General features: G+C 37.5%; 1 protein-coding gene across 3 annotated transcripts in view; it reads left to right on the top strand.

The window, feature by feature from the left end:
* PTPN2 (protein tyrosine phosphatase non-receptor type 2) overlaps positions 1-21,271 on the top strand; it is a 93,896-nt gene that overhangs the window by 14,486 nt on the left and 58,139 nt on the right. For all 3 annotated transcript variants that reach the window (XM_038543927.1, XM_038543928.1, XM_038543926.1), the window contains exon 2: positions 9,348-9,438. In XM_038543927.1, coding sequence (XP_038399855.1) covers positions 9,348-9,438 — 91 coding nt within the window. The remainder of the gene's footprint in view (positions 1-9,347; positions 9,439-21,271) is intronic.

Below are 21,271 nucleotides of genomic sequence, written 5' to 3'. Positions count from 1 at the left end.
TCCACGTTGAAGCAAATGGTGGGTATTTGTTGTTTCTAAAGGTTGAGTAATATTCCATTGTATACATAGACCACAGCTTCTTTATCCAGTCATCTTTCGATGGACACCAAGGCTCCTTCCACAGTTTGGCTATTGTGGACATTGCTGCTAGAAACATCGGGATGCTTACACTTCTTGTAAGACATCAGTTATTCATTCTTCCATTTGTTCATGTTTATTTTTTCATTTGTCTTTTTAAACGTACTTTCACATCTTTGCATAAGCTGTTTTTTTGCTTAGATCTGTCATTCTTGTTTACATGGCGTAGCCCTGGTCATTCTTTTTTTTTTTTTTTAAAGCTTTTTCTTATTGTAAGTAATCTTTATACCCAATGTGGGGCTCAAACTTGCAACCCCAAGATCAAGAGTCTCATGCTTCTCCAATTGAACCAGCTGGGCACCCCTCCTGGTTATCTTTTAGGTCTGTTAATGTACTGTGCCCCTTACTCCCCCAGGTGAAAATAAATCCACCTTCTGTGTTTATTTTAAATGTGAGTGTACTTTTCTTATGGCACTGGCTCCTTGATAGTCTTAAGGAAAATTCTGAGGCCTGATTCCAAAAACAGTTGTTAGATACAGTTATACAAATAGCAGTGAACATTGACAAGAATAATGATAAATAATGAGAAATGCATATAATTTTTCAGGTCCTTAATCCCATGCAGTAGAAGCTTTTTTGTTCTTATCATTGAAATGAGTAAAATTCAGTGATTAAAAAAATCTACATTATTACTTGGCATCAGAGAAGGGTCTTACCCCCATATGTTTGAGACTTAGAGGATTTTTTTTTCAGTTTTATTAATAAATGATTGACATGCATCACTGTATGTATACATTTAAGGCATACAGCTTGGTGACTTGATTTATATGTATTATAAAATTATTACCACAGTTCGTTCTGCTAACATCCATCTTCTCATATAAATACAATAAAAAGGAAGGAACACTCATATGAATGTTGTGCCTCCCAACACATGATGAGAACTTTAGGATTTACTCTCAATAACTTTTCTCTGTATCACACAGTAGTGTTCAGCTATAGTCATCATGTTGTACATTACCTCCATAGTACTTATTTATCTTATAACTGGAAGTTTGTATCTTTTAACCAGCTTCTTCCAGTTCCAAGATTTAGGGGATTTTGATATTAAGCAGTGGGAGCATCCACAAAAACTTGGTTAAGACTTGATGCCCGCACTTTTCTGTGAAGATGAACAAATGTTACAGCTGAAAAATTCAGCACCTCAAGAAGATTAGACTAATTGGATCATTTAGAGCATGTGAAATAGTATAAGAAATAGGGAAAACTGGAATTCAGTTCCCAAAACAAGAGGAGGTTATAAAAACAAACAGAACAAAAGGATTCTTAAACTTATAAAAACATATTTATTTAAAAAGTTAAGACTCAGTAGCAAAACAGATGGTGCAGGAAATACCAGGTTAGTTTGAGAAAAATCTCTGAATTCAGGAAAAGATATTTAAAGTGAATATTATGAGAAAACATTTAAAACACGTAAAAGTCTCAAACCTCTGTGTTACATGGTTCTGAGAGAACAGCGGACCTTGAGATGAAGCAGTGACCAGAGAAATAATGGAAGAATGTCTCTGAGCTGAAGAACACCTTTAATTTCAAGATTAAAAGGCACCACAAAGTCCTCACCAAGACTATATTTAAAAAACAATAAAAATTTAGGTGCATCCTGGTGAATTTTCTAAATATTCAGAATAAAAGAAAAAGCCCTTGCAAGGTAGAAAAACAAGTTATCTTAGAGAAGAACCAGTCAGACTTGCATTAGACTTAACACATTCTGACATTGAATGCCAGAAGATAATAGAAAATATTACCCAAGAGCTGAAAGAAATGAAATAAGTATAGAAAGTAGGCTTGGGCATTGAAACCAAGTAAAATATAGAGTTAATGCTAAATAATTATAATTATTGTTGTGAACCTTACTACAAATGATAGTTTTGAAATAATTGAAAATGTAAAAAATATGGATTCAAAGTTCTAGATTATTTCAAGAAAATACGGGAGATTGGTCTATAGGAAGAGGTAAGTGAAACCTATGATAATTGTACCATAGATATTTTACCAGATGGGAATTTATTAATAGATGCTTTCACACTAGTAGAAAATAAAACTTCAAACATGCTTTTACAAAATTTTAAGACTAATCCCCACTAGGATAGAAATGACATTTTCCCCCCCTTAAACTACTAGAGGGAAAGAGGAACAAAGAAAACTTGATAATACAGAAAAAACGGGGAAAAGGAAATAAAGAAGCATAACATATGGAAAGTAGCAGCTGTTACAAATCATTTTTGGATGAAAGAATAAATCAGTACTGCCATTAGAGACTCTAGAAAATAACTAGATGATGCTTTTCTAAACAGGATTTGGCCAGCCTTTAAAGCAAGAAGGGAAAAAAAGGATATTAATAGGCTAAGCATTTCATTCAAGCTTGAAAACAGTAAAAAAACAAAGCTTTAGAAGGATTGATTGAATAAAAGGAAAGGTAAAAATAAATGAGTTCGCATCTCCCCTTCCAAATAGACCGTTTAATTTTATCTATGTTATAGTCCTTAAGTTCTAATATGTCATTGACAGTATCTAGAGATATAGTATAGAACACCATTCCCAAATTCTGGGAATATAAAGATGGTCAGTATGAGGGTGTGTAATACTTTGTAATTCATCCTCGTTGATTAAAGGAGAAGAAAAGTGTAGTCATGTTAAAATCAGTTAAAATAAAAATTTTTAAATATTTAAAAATAAACTTAAATGTGTTGGATTTGAGGCACATGAGTGGCTCAGTCAGCTAAGCATCTGACTCTTGATTTCCTCTCGGGTAATGATCTCAGAGTTGTGGCTTTTAAACAGCTACATGATATTCTGTTGGATGTACATTATTTTTTCAATTAGTCTTTCCCCTGTCATTGGACATTCAGGTTATTTCTAGCTTTCAACATTATTAATAACTCCACGAAAGAGGTCTTTGTACATGAGTTACCCACATCTTGGATCATTGCCACTAAAAGAGAAATAACTAGGGAGTCAATTATTTGAGGCCTTTTTTGAGCAAAAATTGTAAAATGGATGTAAAAATTTTTTTGGTATTCTTTAAAAGAAGATCCTTCCCATTTAGATTTAGCATTAATTAGATAAGAGTTGGTATTAGATTAGAACAGTGGTTTTCAACTGAATATTAATAGGGCATTTGTGGTAGATCTTGCTGTCCATGGGAATTTGACAGTGTCTACAGAGGTTTGTCACAGGAGGGATGCTACAACATCTCATGAGTAGAGAGGCCAGTGTTGCTGCTGCTAAACATCCTGCAGTGCACAAGACAGTCCCCCAACGAAGAATTATCCAGCCTCAAATGTCAATAGTGCTGAGGTTGAAAAATCTTGGATTTGCAGGTTTTGGTGCTGACAGGAAACATCTTTAGTCTTTAGAGCCACTGTTTATGGGTTGTCTCTGCTTTAGGAGGGAAATGTTTTAGCATCAAACATCAGTGGAGACCGATTTTCCCAAATACGATACAAACATAGTGTATAACTCAACACCGATTTTCCCATTCCCGTTTTGAGAAACACCATGAGTTTTATTGTTTATACAAAGTACTTATAAACTTATTTATTTTTGTATATTGAGTATTCTTGAAAATGACTCCTTCAGTGTCAGACCTAGTTAACTGAGATTTGGCCATACCATAAGTATTAGAGATCTATGTTTAGCTGCTTGAGGAGGAACATCAGGCAGTAGCTGACATAACAGATAGAGGCTTATTTTTCAACTACAGTGAAAATTCTGGAGGTAGGAGTCCGGAGTTGTTACTATGGCTCCTCTGTTTCTGCTTAGCCTTCCTTAGAATGTGCTTTTTGTAGGCCCAGGATATATTGTGCCCATTCTCACCCTTCACCCCCAATATCAAGGCAGGCAGAATTGAGAAGCAGCAGGTCAGCAGAGCCAGCCCTTTGGATAAAAGCTTTCCTGCAGCCCAGTCCAGGGATTTCTGCTTGTTCTCATTGCCTGGGACTGTCTCATGACCATTGTTACTTATACGGGAGGCTGGAAAATACAGGTTGTTAGTTGGGCTAACAGGTTGTAAGTTAGAAAGTAAAGTTAGAAAATAAAAATTAGAAAATTTGAGTAATAAAGAATGGATATTGGGATATGCAACTAGTATGGACCTCTGGAGGTACTTTTTAAAGTATTGGGGGTTCTTTGTTGAGCTTGACTGTAATCCTACACAGTGAAGGAAAGCTGTATTGGGAGTTCTGGTCTTCTTAAATGCACTGAAATTAAAGAGGAACAAACATTGGAAATTTGAGAGAATGGACTCTTACAGAGTTTTGTGGGGGTTTTTTTATTGGTGAAAAAATAGAATGTGTTTGTTATGAATATATTTCTTTACCCCCCAAACTTGGCTGTTTTATGGTGTTTGGGAAATTAAAATCTCTTCGATACCTCTGTTACTTGAGAGTACCCTATTTAATTTTTTTTTCAACGTCAGTAATGACTTGTGGTATATACAAATAAGTGTGTTTCTTTAGTTTAAAAATTGGAATCAACAGCTGAGAGATAGATGCACTTAAGTGTGGAACATAGGTGTCTATGCATAACACAGGCATTGAAGAAGGCTAGTGTAATAGAGGAACCTTCTTTGCCCATTAAAAAAATTTTTAATTGGAGTTGTATATAATCTGGATAGCAGTCCTTTATCAGATAAATGATTTACTTCTGTTTTCTCCCATTCTGTGGGTTGCAACAACTTTTCAATGTGATTTTTAAAACTATAGCATTAGAGCTGATATTAATACTAGTATTTATTAGTATTTTAGCTAGTTTAAAGTAATCTATGAATATATGGTTTGAAATCCAAATGGCACAAAAACTGTCCAATAAAAGGAGTAAAAAGGGCAGGTTACTTTAGAAAGAGAGAGGGGCTGGGATACCTGGGTGGCTCAGTGGTTGAGCCTCTGCCTTCAGCTCAGGGCGTGATCCTGGTCTGGGGGATCGAGTCCCGCATCGGGCTCCCTGTGACAAGCCTGCTTCTCCCTTTGCCTGTGTCTCTGCCTCTCTATCTGTCTCTCATGAATAAATAAATAAAATCTTTTTTTAAAAAGAGTGAGGTAGGATAGGGGAGAGCATTTAGCTGTATATGATATGTGGAGGTGTTTTTTTTTTAGTTGTGTAAGTTTCAGGTGTACAGCTTTATAATTGACATCTTTATACATGACAAAGTGATGGCCACCACAAGACTAATGACTATCCATTACCATGCATTTGTCTTCCTTCACCCATTTCATCCACTCTCAAGCCCCCTTCCCCAGAGGTAACCACTAGTTTGTTTTCTGTATATATGAATTTGCTTTTATTTTGTTTGTAGTTTTTGGATTTCACATGTGAGCGAATCATGCAGTGTTTGTCTTTCTCCTGTGATTTATTTCATTTAGCATATCTCAAGGCCCATCCGTGCTGTAACAAATGGCAAAATTTCATTCTTGTTTTTGGCTGAGTAGTTCATTGTTTTATTTACATTTGAATACTCTGGTTTCTCTTCAGATCGTATAAATCTTTCGCCTTTTACATTTGTGTGTGTGTGTGTCACATCATCTTTATCCTTTCCCCTATAAATGGGCACTGAAGTTGTCCACATCTTGGCTCTTATAAATAATGCTGCAATGATGTGTTTTATTCCTTTTCTTAAAAAAGAGATTTCGGGGCTCCGGGGTGGCTCAGTTGGTTGAGCATCTGACTCTTGATTTTTGCTCAGGTCACGATTTTAGTGTCATGGGATCGAGCCCCGTGACAACTCCATGCTCAGTGTGGATGGAGTCTGCTTAAGATTCTCCCTCTCGGGATCCCTGGGTGGCGCAGCGGTTTGGCGCCTGCCTTTGGCCCAGGGCGCGATCCTGGAGACCCGGGATCGAGTCCCACGTCGGGCTCCCGGTGCATGGAGCCTGCTTCTCCCTCTGCCTGTGTCTCTGCTTCATTCTCTCTCTCTCTGTGACTATCACAAAAAAAAAAAAAAAAAATTAAGATTCTCCCTCTCCCCTTTCCCAACTCCACTGTGCATACTCTCTCTCTAAAATAAATTAAAAAAAAAAAAATAGAAGGTCTGAAGCAGATCTTCAAAAGTGGCAATAAATGTTTAACGTCACTGATGGTAACATGAGTGTGATATGTATATTTTTCTGTTTGAAATATTTCATAATGAAAACACATTTTAGTTACATAAATCTGTACCCTTCCCTAGGGTGATCCTGGTCTGGGGGATCGAGTCCCGCATCGGGCTCCCTGTGACAAGCCTGCTTCTCCCTCTGCCTGTGTCTCTGCCTCTCTATCTGTCTCTCATGAATAAATAAATAAAATCTTTTTTTAAAAAGAGTGAGGTAGGATAGGGGAGAGCATTTAGCATTAGCTTCCCTAGATGTTCAGCCTTCCCCCAAAAGTTACTAATTTCTCATCTCCTTCTAGAATTACTCACTGTATGCTAGCCATATTTATGTTTGAATGGATTGTTCCCTCCCTGTCATGGGAGCATATTCTTTTGTGCTTTTTTCACTATGCATAAATCTTTGCACGCAGGTGTGTGGCTATGGGATACAAATTCCTAGTAGATAAAATTGGTAGGTCAGATTTATGATCTTAATAAATCATTCTCAACCATTGTATCTGTTTACATTCTGCAGTAATGTATGAGAATACTTTATTCTCATCTGCATAGTGTTATCAGAATCTTTTATTCTGGCCAATGTATTTTCTCTACACTTGATACAGAAAAGTCATTAACAGAAAACTGTTTTTGTATTATTTTAAGGTGACATTTTTCTATCAGTTACTAACTTGAAATATAAAATTTATAGTGTTTCAGCTCTATAAAGTGTTTGAGGTTATGCAAATAACTTTAAGCCTAGAACTGAATGTGTTTAGTTTTACATATAAAATTTATTATTTAATGTTTAAAAACTTACCTAATTAATGTGTAGTTAATAGCTAATAGTTAACACTTTTTCATGTTTTCAGCTAATTACAATTATTTGTTATAATATGCTTTCATGGAAAAGTATTTGAAACTGAAAGATAGTATTTCTGTCCAGATTATTATATGAGGCTATATAAGTTTCACACTAAAACTGAATAAATCATATAAAAATAGAAAATTGAAGGTCAGTTTACCTTAAAAACATAGATGTACATCTTATATAAAATAATGGTGGTTCATCCAGACAATGGGATATTATTCAGCACTAAAAAGAAATGAGCTATCGAGCCATGAAAAGACATGGAGGAGCCTTAAAGGCATATTACTAAGTGAAAATGTGTAAATTGTAATTCAGCACATTACCAGAGTAAAGGTGCACAGCTATATGATCACTTCCATAAATGCAGGGGAAACATTGAATAAAATTGAACACCCACTCATAAAAAATGTTTACCCAACTAGAGATTGAAGAGAACCCTTTTAACTTGAAGAGTATCTATTAACCAGAAACCCAAAGCAGGTATTACGCTTAGGGACAGTTGTTTTAAAATCAGGGGGAAAAATATCTACTTACTATTGAATAGGCAATCTTAGCCAATGGAGTTAGATAAGAAAAAGAAATGAGATATGAATAAATAAGAAATCTGAAGGATAGGGAAGAGACAGAATTACCACTATTTGATAGTATTGAGAAATTCAGAGCCACTCCAAAATATTAGAGAGCTCAATGAGATTGCTGGATGAGAAGGAAGCATTAAAAAGTCAGTAGCAGGGTTATCCCTGGGTGGCTCAGCGGTTTAGTGCCTGCGTTTGGCCCAGGGAGCGATCCTGTAGTCCCGGGATTGAGTCCCACGTCGGGCTCCCGGCATGGAGCCTGCTTCTTCCTCCTCCTGTGTCTCTGCCTCTCTCTCTCTCTCTGTCTCTCTCTCTCTATGTCTATCATAAATGAATAAATAAATCTTAAAAAAAAAAAGTCAGTAGCAACAGTTGTAGCGAATATGTAGTATGTGTTTCTGATTGTGTGTGTGGCAGATTGCATTTTCCAAAGTGGCTTTACCAACAATAAATTATGTTCCACATGCTCTTTGTACGCACAGTGTGACTGAGATTCCTCCCCCTGAAAGGCTGTGTTCCCTACTCTTTGCATCTTAAAACCGTGGACGAAAATACAGGCTAGAAAGTTAACCTGTTCTGAGGTTGGTGACATACAAGCATGAGGAACCAATAGTAGGGGCATTTGTCAAGAAGTGACTTGAATGATTTATTTATGCTTAATTTATACAATTGAGTGGTGCCTCACTTTTGAAATGCTTTTTATTATATGTGATAGTGTGAGCCAAAACCCAATTAATTTTTACTGTTAATGCAAATATTTTTTTTTAAAGATTTTATTTATTTATTCATGATAGTCACACAGAGAGAGACAGAGAGGCAGAGACACAGGCAGAGGGAGAAGCAGGCTCCATGCAGGGAGCCCGACGTGGGATTCGATCCCAGGTCTCCAGGATCACTCCCCGGGCCAAAGGCAGGCGCCAAACCGCTGTGCCACCCAGGGATCCCTAATGCAAATATTTTTTTAATGTTTCTGTTTTTACCTGAATTCTCAAAATAATATGTTCTATTTGGGTGAAAAAAACATACACCAAATAGCTGAGTGCTTAGTGCACTTAGGAATTTCTTATACAGTGGAATGCTGAGAACTGTAAGGGTCCTAGAATGAGCTTCTAGCTTCTGGCTTAGTAATGGCTGCTGTTTATGGCTCTAGAAATAAAATTTGAGGATATTTCTGGACTCAAAGTAACAGTAATAATGGCACGAAGATGAAGAAATAGATGAAAGTTTTAAGATGGAAACTCCAAAATAGAGGTAGATATTACTGAGAGTTTAGTGAGAATCTGAGTATGATGTTAGCCTTAGATACACCTCCATTGCATTAGTTTTGTGTTACATATAGTGTTTAATGTTGCTTGTAGGGGTTGAATATTGCTGGTCAGTATATAAATACCTCAAGAGCAGAGACTCTGGTGCCTGAAGGATGTCTGTGGAGTCCTGGGTCCTGCCACCTTCCTGGCTTTGTGAACTTTGGCAGGTTGTTTAACCTCTTAAAGCCTGTCATCCCTCACATATAAACCAGGGATGATAATTGTTCCTGTTGGTGTTGTAAGAACTGAATGAGATAATGTCGACAATGAGTTCTGTGTTGTACTTGGCATATCATCAGTGCTTGATAAATGTTACTTTATACTGGCTGGGAAAGTATCTGTTTTGCTATATACAATTTAAGAGGAATGTTAAAATATATTTTTGTTATTTTAAGGAAATTCGCAATGAGTCCCATGACTATCCTCATAGAGTGGCCAAGTTTCCAGAAAACAGAAATCGAAACAGATACAGAGATGTAAGCCCATGTAAGTACTTGTGGGTTTGTGTGCATGTGTATGTTTGTTGGTTTGTTTTAGGAGGCAGGATACAATGAAAAAGAAGGTTTGGGATCAGGGTTAAGTACAGTGGTTTTCTTCATATTAACATAATACATGTTCTTTATTTGTTAAAAAATATTTATTTATTCATGAGAGACACAGAGAGAGGGAGGCAGAGACACAGGGAGAGGGAGAAGCAAGTTCCTCGCAGGGAGCCCTATGCGGGACTCAATCTCTGAACCCCGGGATCATACCATGAGCCAAAGGCAGACGCCCAACCGCTGAGCCACCCAGGGGGTCCCAATACATGTTCTTTAAAGAAAAACTTCTACTACATAGTAAAAAGGAAAGAAAATTGCTCATAATTTTTGCATCCTTCAAACACAGTCACCATTATTTTTATGTATGTCCTACTTTTTTATCTTATGCATAATTTTCTTTCTTTAAAATAATTATCACATGTGTGTATGTGTATTCATATATGTATATTTTCTTATTGTTCCATAACCTTTTAAATATTGCTTAAAATGTTAGTGTAGTTTGCTTTTTTCCCCCCAAATTATAAGAGTAGTATTTGCTTAGTGTAGAAAACTTAAAACAGAAATGTGTAAAGGGAAAAGCTTCATGATTTAAAAAGAAATGTAAAACTTTTGGATTTATATTCTTTTTGTATTTTTTTCCTGAATAAACATATATACATACTTTTATTTTTATTTTTAAAATATTTATTTATTTGAGAGAGAGTGTGAATGTGCATGTGAGCAGAAGGGGTGGGAGAGGGAGAAAATTTCAGGCAGGCTCCATGCTGATCGCTGAGCCTGACGTGGGGCTCAGTCTCTTGATCTTGAGATCATGACCTGAACTGAAACCAAGAGTCAGATGCTTAACTGACTGAGCCACCCAGATGCTCCTACACACGTTCTTTTAAATTTGAGATTAGAATCCTTCACGTATTAATTGTGGCTCTTTTCCTACCTCACAATATGTTGTAAGCCTTTTCCTGTCATAAGTCTTTCAATGTCTTTGGATATGCCATTCTTTTATGTAATGGTTCCTTTGTGGTTGGACATTTGGGTTCCAATTGTTCCAATACTCATATATATACACAATTCTGTGAATAATTTTCATACTGTGGTTTTAAAAATGTGTTTATCCTGAGGTGATTTTATTTTTTGTTCTGATTGATAACAATTCGTTCAAATACTAAATTAGGCTGCCTTACTATTCCACAGTGTTATCCCATATTTGATTTTAGTGGGCATAGGTATTTTCTTTAGGGCTGCTTGTTAGTAGGAACGTTAAAAAAAAGTACTAATTTTGGTTCCTGCTTGTGTGTAGCTCTTTTCCTCTAGTTGATGAGGTATGGTGCTAGTATGCTGAGGCCTCCTATGTAGGCTGAATAAGCTCACTCTACTCAAGGCCAAAGATTATATACCCTTATTTATGTTGTATTCCTTGTTAGGAGGGTATGGATATACCACTGAAAATCTAATTGCTGGGGAAAAGGTCCGTACTTCCTTTCTTAAAGAAACAAAATGTTTGTTTTTCTGTTGCCCAAGTACATTTTCATGAAAAGTGTATTGGCTGATTTTAGGCAAATCAGAGATTTGAGACTACTTTTGAGAAGTAATCTCTTGGGCACTCCCGGTGGCGCAGCGGTTTAGCGCCGCCTGCAGCCCGGGGTCTGATCCTGGAGACCCAGGATCGAGTCCCGCGTCAGGCTCCCTGCATGGAGCCCACTTCTCCCTCTGCCTGTGTCTCTGCCTCTCAGTCTCTCTCTCTCTGAATAAAAAAAAAAAAAAAAAAAGCTTATTTAAAAAAAAAAAAGAGAAGTAATCTCTTACAATATTTCATGTTTATTTTAAATTACTTACTGAATATTATATTTCTCTGACATGTTTTCTTTACCAATTAGTGGTGTTTGTAAAGATAAGTCACAGCGGAGAGTGGTTTTCTATTCTTCTTCACTTGGCAGCACATTTGAAGATATGACAAGCTTCCTCTGAAACCTGGCTCACCATGGCAACAATTCTGGGGGTGTGTGCAGGGAATGGGGGTGGTGTGGGCAGAGGTTCTAACGTGTAGGAGCCCCTTCACCCACTCAAATTTCTGTTGAGTATCATTGAGCTAGAACACTAATCTCTAGTGTTTACCATGAATTTTAAAGACTGTTCCAGTGGTACACCTTGCTTTGTTGCCTCTAATTAAAAAAACCCAAGCTTCTTATTTTGATAATTGTAGATTTGTATGCATTTGTGAGAAATAGCACTCAAAGATCCTGCATACGCTTCCCCTGGTTTTCCCCGGTTGTAACATCTTGCATAATTGCAACCAGGAAATCGACATGGATGCCATCCATCCAGATCTCCCTGGTGTCACCTACACTCATTTGTGGCTGCGTTCAGTTCTGCTCAGCTGTGTTACATGGTAGAGTCTGGGGTCTCCACCACAGTTTGGATACAGACCAGTGGAATAGCTCTGCCACGAGATCCCTCCTATCTTCCTGTGCCAAGCCACAAGTTGCCTTTGATTTTTACATACATCTGTTATAATTGCAATATTTGGATGTGATAAACTGTGTTTGAACCCTCTCATTCGTTTGATCGAATTGATCTAAATGGAGGAATTGTTAAAAATTGGAACTTAGACACTTAAAAGTAAGACATTTGCAACTTAAATCTGTCTCAAGTATGTAAACACATCAATGAAACTCTTGTGATTTTTCTCTTAAATGTTAGACTCGTACTCAACTGCTTGTTGGACTGCAAGGAGAGCTTGATTTACTTACTGGTGTACTTACTAACTCTACCTCCATCCTCACTAGCTTGAGCTTTTTTTTCTGTGTGTCTTCTCAGGAACGGAGTCATTTGCTTTGTGTAGGTACCTAGTATTAGGAAGAGACGTTTCTTCCTCAGAGAAGATGTGATTCAGTGCCTCTCTGCTGTCTTTCTGGCCACTGTATCTATGACGTCCCCTGGAGCTGCCTTCTGCTGTGAGCATGCCACTCAGCTAACCCTCTCCCCTACACCTTCTCCTTGAAGCCTGGCTCTTCTCTGAGTAAAATACCTTTCTGTCTCTCTGAGGTAGAAGCTACTTATTCTTGCTGCCCATGTAACCAGAGTTTCCTAAACTAGGCTCTTGCAAATTAAAACGATCTGCTCTGAGGCTTGTGCCATCTAGACATGTCACATTACCAATCTTGTATCTGTCCTTACCTGACTTCATAGTCCCTGCCTGGTAGCCACCTCTCCCAGGTTTGCTGACGGCTTGAATGCTGACGAGCCATTCGTTATCTTCCTCTTTGCCCCCTTCTCTCAGTACCTCTTTCTTTGTTTCTAGATGGGATTGTGTCTCTGAGAAGGGACCATATGATGCCTTAGCCTTACAGTTCTGGACCTCTTTAGCTCTCAACCGGAAGTCTTAAATGCTGCTACCTTGAGGGCTACTCTCTGTTTTCCCAGCCCTTTGACTTCATCAGGATCTTTAGTTTGTTGACTTTTTCATTTATTACAGTACATTACTTCCTTCTCCACCTTACTTATTACTTAATGACTTTCTTGCTGTTCTGATATGTTAGGAAAATAATCTCTGTGGCTCTTTAATTCTACCTCGCCTATGAAACCTAGTGTCAGATAGTCGTTCAGTTTCTGTAACCTTGGGGTTCATGAGTGTACCTTGGGTGGGCTTGTGCACTGGCTAGACCTGGGGGTGTCTTGCTGTCTTCCTACATGCCCTTGTCACTCCCACTGCCCCATGTCCCCCGGGAAACCAGCTCTCAACCCACCTCCATGCCCACCACTTGTAGAATGTGATCCGCCTTTAATTCTGCAGAGAAACATTTTAAAAATTCAGAAATAACTCTTCAACTTCATGTTCTACCACCCAGAAACTTATTTCTCTTTTCACTCCTCTTTTCATGAAGTCCCAGGGAAAAAAAACCCTTCTCCCTCATGTCCTAGGTTTATATCCTAATGCCTCATTCCTCCTCAGAGACCTCATTCACCATCAACACTACTCTTACTCTGTCTTCAACCTCTTTCCTGTAGCTCCTTTCCCTTACTATGTAAATGTGCTTCAGCCTCTTCTCATCTCAACCATTGTATCCCATCTCAGCTCCACTTACTCTGTTACCTGTGTGGGCACAAGCACATGCACACCTGTGTGCACACACAGTCTGCAAAAAAAAAACCAAAACAAAAAAAAGACACCATATTATTTGTCTCTCCAGCCTCAACACATGTACATTCTTTAGCCCATGGTTCTACCCCAGCCGCCCCACTGAAACCTTTATTCTAAAGTACTGTTTTCAAGCTTTCTAGTTTTCAAATACAGTGAGGGACTTTCCATTGGTTTATTTTCTTATCCCTCTATGACTTTTGACATTGTTGACTCTGCTTTGCTTCCCTAACACTGTATTTTTTTAAATTTTGCTATTATTTCTCTGGCTAGTCAGGCATTTTCAGAACTTCTGTTCCTCAGTTGACTATGTTCTTCAGGGTTCTGTCTCCCCTTCCTTCTTACTCTAACACTTGTGTGAATGGTCTCATCTTCTGTGGGTTTGGTTACCATCTGCTTGTCACTCTAAATTTCATCTGTAGCCTAGATCTCCTTTTAGCTATAGATCCATTTATGCAAAGCACTCATCTCTGTGTGGATGTTCTGTAGCTGCCTCAGACTCAGTATGTCTAGATACTGAGCTAGCATTGCTCCCAACGTAGTCCATTGATCCTGACACTGAGACCTGCTTTTTGTTTTATTGCCCATGTTCATAAATGGTACTATTATTGACACATTTGCTGCAGCTAGAAACTCAGACTCCTCTCCTATTCAGCTCCCATATCTACTTGATAACTAAGTAATTATAATTCCATTTCCACAATATTTTTTTTAATTAATTTTTTTTTTTTTTTTGAGAAGAAGAGAGTGTGTGTGCACTGAGAGGGAGGTAGGGTGAGGAGGAGCAGAGGGAGAGGGAGAGAGAACCTCTGACATAAGGCTCAGTCTCACAACCCTGAGATCATGACCTGAGCTGAAGTGAAGAGTCAGACGCTCAACAGACTGAGCCACCCAGGCGTCCCCACAATGTGTTTTATTTTTTTAATTTAAAATTTTTTTAAAGATTTTATTTATTAATGAGAGACACAGAGAGAGAAGCAGAGACACAGGTGAGGGGAAATCAGGCTCCATGCAAGGAACTTGATATGGGACTCCATCCCAGGACTCCAGGATCACGCCCTGGGCTGAAGGCAGGGACTAAACCGCTGAGCCAGCCAGGGATCCCCCCACAATGTGTTTTAAATCTCTTCTTCATTCTGTTAGTACTGGCTTGATTCAGGCCCTCACTCTTCCTCTTCTGGATTTTTACAGTAGACTCTTAACTAGTTGCCTTGTCTATATTCTGTTCCTACTTCAGTCTGTTCACCATATGGTATCCAGGATAATCTTTGTAAAATGCATCTCTGTATTCACTCTCCCCTCTAGTAGCATTCCATAAGTTTTATGAGAAATTAGTTCTGTATCATTATCACACAAGATCTTTTGGGGACTGATCCTTCACATACTCAGATTTTTTCTACCCATTTTCTTACAAATTACTGATTTTGGTAAAATTGAATCACTTAGAGTTCTCCCAATGTGACCAGTTTCTAATATTTTTTTTTAAAGATTTTATTTTGTTATTTTTTATTTTTTTAAAGATTTTATTTATTTATTCATGAGAGACACACAGAGAGGCAGAGACATAGATAGAGGGAGAAGTAGGCTTCTCTGTGGGGAGCCTGATGCAGGACTCAATCCCTGGACCCAGGATCACAACCTGAGCCGAAGACAGATGCTCAACCACTGAGCCACCCAGATCCCTTAAAAATTTTATTTTTAAGTAATCTCTACATTCTATTATGGGGTTCAGTTGAACTCACAACCATGAGATCAAGCATCACATGCTCCTCTGTCTGAGCCAGCCAGGCACCCCCAAATGTGACCAGAACTCAGTGTCTAAAAATGTATCATTCCCTTTTTGGAGCATGTAAGTCAAAATCCTCTTCTTCCAAATATCTCCATGACCACTTCCCCTTGGGTGTCATTCTCATGCAGTGGAGGAGGTCATGGAGGTGATAGCTCTCATTAAGTCTAGACAGGCCCAGGAATGTATATTTTTTAAACACTCCCCAGATGATGTAGATGCACCTTTCGTTATTGATAGACATTGTATCATTTAAAAATGTATTTCCATACATAATACTTAGCATTGTTGGTTTGGTTCAGAACATGTGTATTGAAAACCAGCTGTATAGCTGACTGACACTATGCTGTGCACTGAGAATACTGTGAATATATGTATCCTGCCCTCTGATAATTCACAGTATAGTGAGGGAGATACAGGCCCATTGTGCTGTATATGTATCATGAGATAGGACCATGTATTGGTGGATCTGTGTCTAGGGAGTTAGGGATGGCTTTTAAGAAAATATATGATAACCAGCTAGGTAAAGGGAAACTGGACATAAATTATTTTTTATGAGTCTCAGATTTTTTTCTTGATTTTGATTCAGTAGGTCTGGAAATCTGTGTTTTTAAACAGTTTCCTTACATGATCCTTATGTACCCAGCTCAGCACCAGTCCTAAGATTGACATATAGAAACTACATTTGGAGGAGTGAATATGAGAAACATAATCAAATGGGGATATTTTGAAACAGAAAGAACTTGAGGAAGTCCGCAATGTTCCTATAATTGCCATGACCAAAAGATAACCTCCATTGTCTCAGTTGTGAGACAATTGTGAAAGAGATAGGCAAGAACTTGGTTGGTTGAGAAGAGAGTAAAAGATCTTAATAATCACTTCAAGAATTGAATTTATACTACTAGAGACTACTGCTAATCTGCTAATTTTGAAATTTTCCTTACTTTTTGCCTGACAGGTAGAAATTCTGTAAATCTTGAGTTTGGTCTAAAAGGAATTGTCAGCAAGACTTAGTGAACTGTCATTGTTTTTACTGACCCTGAAACAGTTTGTTGCTTTTTTTTTTTTTAATTGTGGTTAAAAAAACACATGATATAAATTTTACCCTCTTAACAATTTTTAGATGTACATTGATATAGTGTTAACTATATGCATGTTATTGTACAACTGATCTTTTCATCTGCGTGACTAAAACTACCTATTGAACAACAGCAAACATACATTTCCCCTCTAGCCCCTGGCAACCACTATTCTACTTTCTGTTTATGAGTTTGATTACTTCAGATACTTCATGTAAGTAGAATCATGCAGTATTTGTCTTTTTATGACAGGCTTATTTCACTTAACATAATATCCTCAAGGTTCATTCATGTCAAACTGTTAGTTTTTAAAGGAAGGTGACACAGAGACTTTTGATTCTAGTAGTATGGCAGATTAGATAGTCCATAGTCCCTTACTGCTGCAAAACAAGATTTTCTTTTTTTTTTTTTTTTCAAGATTTTCAATAAACATACTTTTTTAAAAGTTACCAGGTGTGGGGGGACCTGGGTGGCACCATCAGTTAAACGTCTGACTCGATTTCGGCTCAGATCATGGTCTCAGGGTCATAAGATCAAGCCCCATGTCTGGCTGGTTCCCTGCTCATTGAGAGGTCTGCATGAGATTCTCTCTCTGCCCCCCCCCCCCCCCATATACATGCACACTCTCTCAAATAAATAAAATCTTACTTAAAAATTTAAAAAAATAAAAAATTACTAAGTGGGGAGGAAGTGAGAATTCCAGACCTCCTTCACCTCACCATTCCCTAAAAAAAGAAATCTCAGCAAATGGCATAGCTACTCTAAATGAAAATGTCAGTATTAGCTCTAAGATTTGTATAATAAATGTATTTGTATAACAGTAAGATAGCCTCAGGGTCACTGAGTGTTATGCTATATGTTGGCAAATTGAACTCCAATAAAAAAAAAAAAGATAGCCTCAAGGTATGTTAACCAAAACTCAATAGAATTACAGGAAGAAATTGACACTTCTATGTTTATGGCCTTTTAGTAAGACAGAATATTGGTAAAGAACTAGAAGATCAGCCACATAATTAAGCTTATTTAATTTTTTATTAATTTTTTATATTTTTTTAAATATTTATTTATTCATGATAGACACACACACACACACAGAGGGGGAGAGAGAGAGAGAGAGAGAGAGAGAGAGAGAGAGAGAGAGGCGCAGAGACACAGGCTGAGGGAGAAGTAGGCTCCATGCTGGGAGCCCGATGTGGGACTGGATCCTGGGACTCCAGGATCATGCCCTGGGCCAAAAGGCAGGCCCTAAACCGCTGAGCTACCCAGGGATCCCCAAGCTTATTTTAATAAGAAAAATATATAGAACCTTACGTCCAACAATTAGAGAATACATTTTCTTCTAGGACTTTGGAATATTTATAAAAAAATGGACCATCGAATTGGCTGTAAAGTAAATCTTAACAATTTAGGAATTGCTGTCTTATAGGCCATGTTCTTTGACCAGAATGCAATTAAATTATAGATTATTAATAAAAAGGCAAAAGTTCACATAAATTTGGAGATTTAAAGATTTCTAAGTAATTCATGGGTCAAGAAGAAATCATAGTGGAAACTTTAAAATGCTTAAAAGTGAGCAGTACATAAAATACTACTTACCAAAACTTTTGTAAAGCAGCAAAAACAGTAATGCAAAGAAAATATGTTGTCTTGGGGTGCCTGAGTGGCTCAGTCAGTTAAGTGTCTTGTCTGCCTCTTGATTTTGGCTCAGGTCATAATCTTAGGACCCGGGATCAAACCCTGCATCGGGCTCTGCGCTCAGTGAGGAGTCTGCTTCAGGATTCTCTCTCCCTCTGCCACTCCCCTTGCTCACTCACATGCAGTTTCTTTGTAAAATAAATAAGGAAATCTTTAAAAAAAATGTTGTCTTAAATGTATTAAAACAATGATAAAAATTAATGTGCTAAGAAAAGGGCCTAGTTCTTTCTGTGAACTTGTTACAGAACTTGAATAACCAAACCTGAAAAGTTTAATAATAACACTAAAGTTACAGGCATATTTCCCTCATGAATATAGATGTAAAGATTAGCAGACTGAATATAGCAGAGTCTGTAAGTTTATTTTAGGAATAAAAGGGTGGCTTAACATTAGCAAATCTTTTTTTTTTTTAACGTTAGAAAATCTTAAAGATGTTGGTTCACCACAGTAATGAGGTAAAGGAGAAAAAAGTCATATGAATATTTCAGTAGATGCAGAAAGATTATTTAAAGTCAGTGCTTGCTCATGATTAAAAACAAAACACATAGCAAACTGGAAAGAGAGGGGAACTTCTGTAACCTAATATAAGCTACTTACAAGACACCTATAATAACTTAAGTCTGAATGATAACATGTTAGAAACTTTTTTTTAAATTTTTTTTTTACAAAATGAAGAACAAGACAAGGATGCCCACTCTCACTACATCTATTTCACATCATGCTTTAGGTCCTAGCCACTATAGAAAAAAAGAATAAGAAATAAAAGGCATACAGATTGGAAAAAAAGAAACAAAGCTACCATTTTTTTTGATGCTATATAACAAACCACCCCAAAACAGTCCCTTAAAACCATAGCAGTCATTTTTCATCAATGCAAAATTGGGGGTTAATTGGACTCAGGAGATTCTTGCTCAGGGTCTTGCGTGCAGTTAGAGTTCAGATGATAGCCAAGGCCTTCTCACTCGGTTATGGGCTGTCAGCTGGAACACCTACATAGGGCATGACCATGTGACCTGGACTTCTTGCAAAGAGTAGCTGGGTTTTAGGAGTGAGTGTTCTGAAGGAGCCATCTGGGAACTGAAATGCCTTGTACCACCTAAATTTAGAAGTCTCATCATTCCATCACATTCTTTTCATTAGTGGCCATTCAGGTTCTAGGAGAGGAGATTGATGCTCCACCATTAGATGGAAGAATTATCAAAGAATTGTGGACATGTTTTAAAACCATCACTATTTTCTTCATAATCCAGAAAATGTATGGACAAGTCAAAGAATTATGAAGAAACATTTTGGTAGTCTCAGAATAATAAGACAAAAGACCTTTGAATTATTAAAACAGACCTTTATACATGACAGGCGTCTGTCATCTTTCTTAGTAATCAAATTTAGATAAAAGCTGTTGTATAATAGTAATCAGAACATGTATAGATATAAGTTAAATTTTATAGTAATTTTTATGTAAATATTTGCTAACATTCTTCCTTATCCCATCTAAGCTTTAAAAATAAAAACCAAATGCACTTCACATTTTCAAACCATTCTATTGTCAACTTTTTTGCTTAAAGGTTTTCTCATTATATGTTAGGACTTTGACCTTTGGTTCTCTTTTTAATTTTGTTATGTTTTTAATCTTTAATTTTTATCAATTCTAAATCAAAGATATTTTAATAGTTTATTTCTACAGATCATTGATGCACTGGAGTGGATCCAAGAAATAAGAATTAGAATTCTTGGAGCACCTGGGTGGCTCTGGTTGAGCATCTGCCTTTGGCTCAGGTTGGGGTCCCTGGGGTCGAGTCCCTCATTGGGCTCCCCTCAGGGAGCATACTTCTCCCTCTGCCTGTGTCTCTGCCTCACTCTGTGTCTCATGAATAAGTAAATAAAATCTTTAAAAAACAATTCTTAGTGAAGAAGCTAGAATTGATTAGATGGGGAAAGAAAACTTATACTGAACAACATGATAGCTGACTTCAGATATCTGAAATTCATACGGTAAGGGATGTGTTGTCCTCTGTTAAGCTTGAACAATAGAACTGCAGTTGAATGATAACACTGGATGGATAACACTGTTGGTGAATTTCAGGTCACCAGTTTTTTGACCTATAGAACATTGGTTAATTATTGTTTTTTTTTTTTAGAGATATTCTTATATTCATATTCTTAATCAATCTTCTATAAATATTCCCTCTCTCAACTTTTTTTTTTCCGCATCAACAATTTTATTTTATTATTATTTTTTTAATTTATTTTTTATTGGTGTTCAATTTACTAACATACAGAATAACCCCCAGTGCCCGTCACCCATTCACTCCCACCCCCCGCCCTCCTCCCCTTCTACCACCCCTAGTTCGTTTCCCAGAGTTAGCAGTCTTTACGTTCTGTCTCCCTTTCTGATATTTCCCACACATTTCTTCCCCCTTCCCTTATATTCCTTTTCACTATTATTTATATTCCCCAAATGAATGAGAACATATAATGTTTGTCCTTCTCCGACTGGCTTACTTCACTCAGCATAATACCCTCCAGTTCCATCCACGTTGAAGCAAATGGTGGGTATTTGTCATTTCTAATAGCTGAGTAATATTCCATTGTATACATAAACCACATCTTCTTTATCCACTCATCTTTCGTTGGACACCGAGGCTCCTTCCACAGTTTGGCTATCGTGGCCATTGCTGCTAGAAACATCGGGGTGCAGGTGTCCCGGCGTTTCATTGCATTTGTATCTTTGGGGTAAATCCCCAACAGTGCAATTGCTGGGTCGTAGGGCAGGTATATTTTTAACTGTTTGAGGAACCTCCACACAGTTTTCCAGAGTGGCTGCACCAGTTCACATTCCCACCAACAGTGTAAGAGGGTTCCCTTTTCTCCGCATCCTCTCCAACATTTGTTGTTTCCTGCCTTGTTAATTTTCCCCATTCTCACTGGTGTGAGGTGGTATCTCATTGTGGTTTTGATTTGTATTTCCCTGATGGCAAGTGATGCAGAGCATTTTCTCATGTGCATGTTGGCCATGTCTATGTCTTCCTCTGTGAGATTTCTCTTCATGTCTTTTGCCCATTTCATGATTGGATTGTTTGTTTCT

This window comes from Canis lupus, chromosome 7, assembly GCF_011100685.1.
Source record: "Canis lupus familiaris isolate Mischka breed German Shepherd chromosome 7, alternate assembly UU_Cfam_GSD_1.0, whole genome shotgun sequence".
Classification (NCBI taxonomy): Eukaryota; Metazoa; Chordata; class Mammalia; order Carnivora; family Canidae; genus Canis; species Canis lupus.
This window is presented reverse-complemented; position numbering and strand designations above follow the sequence as displayed.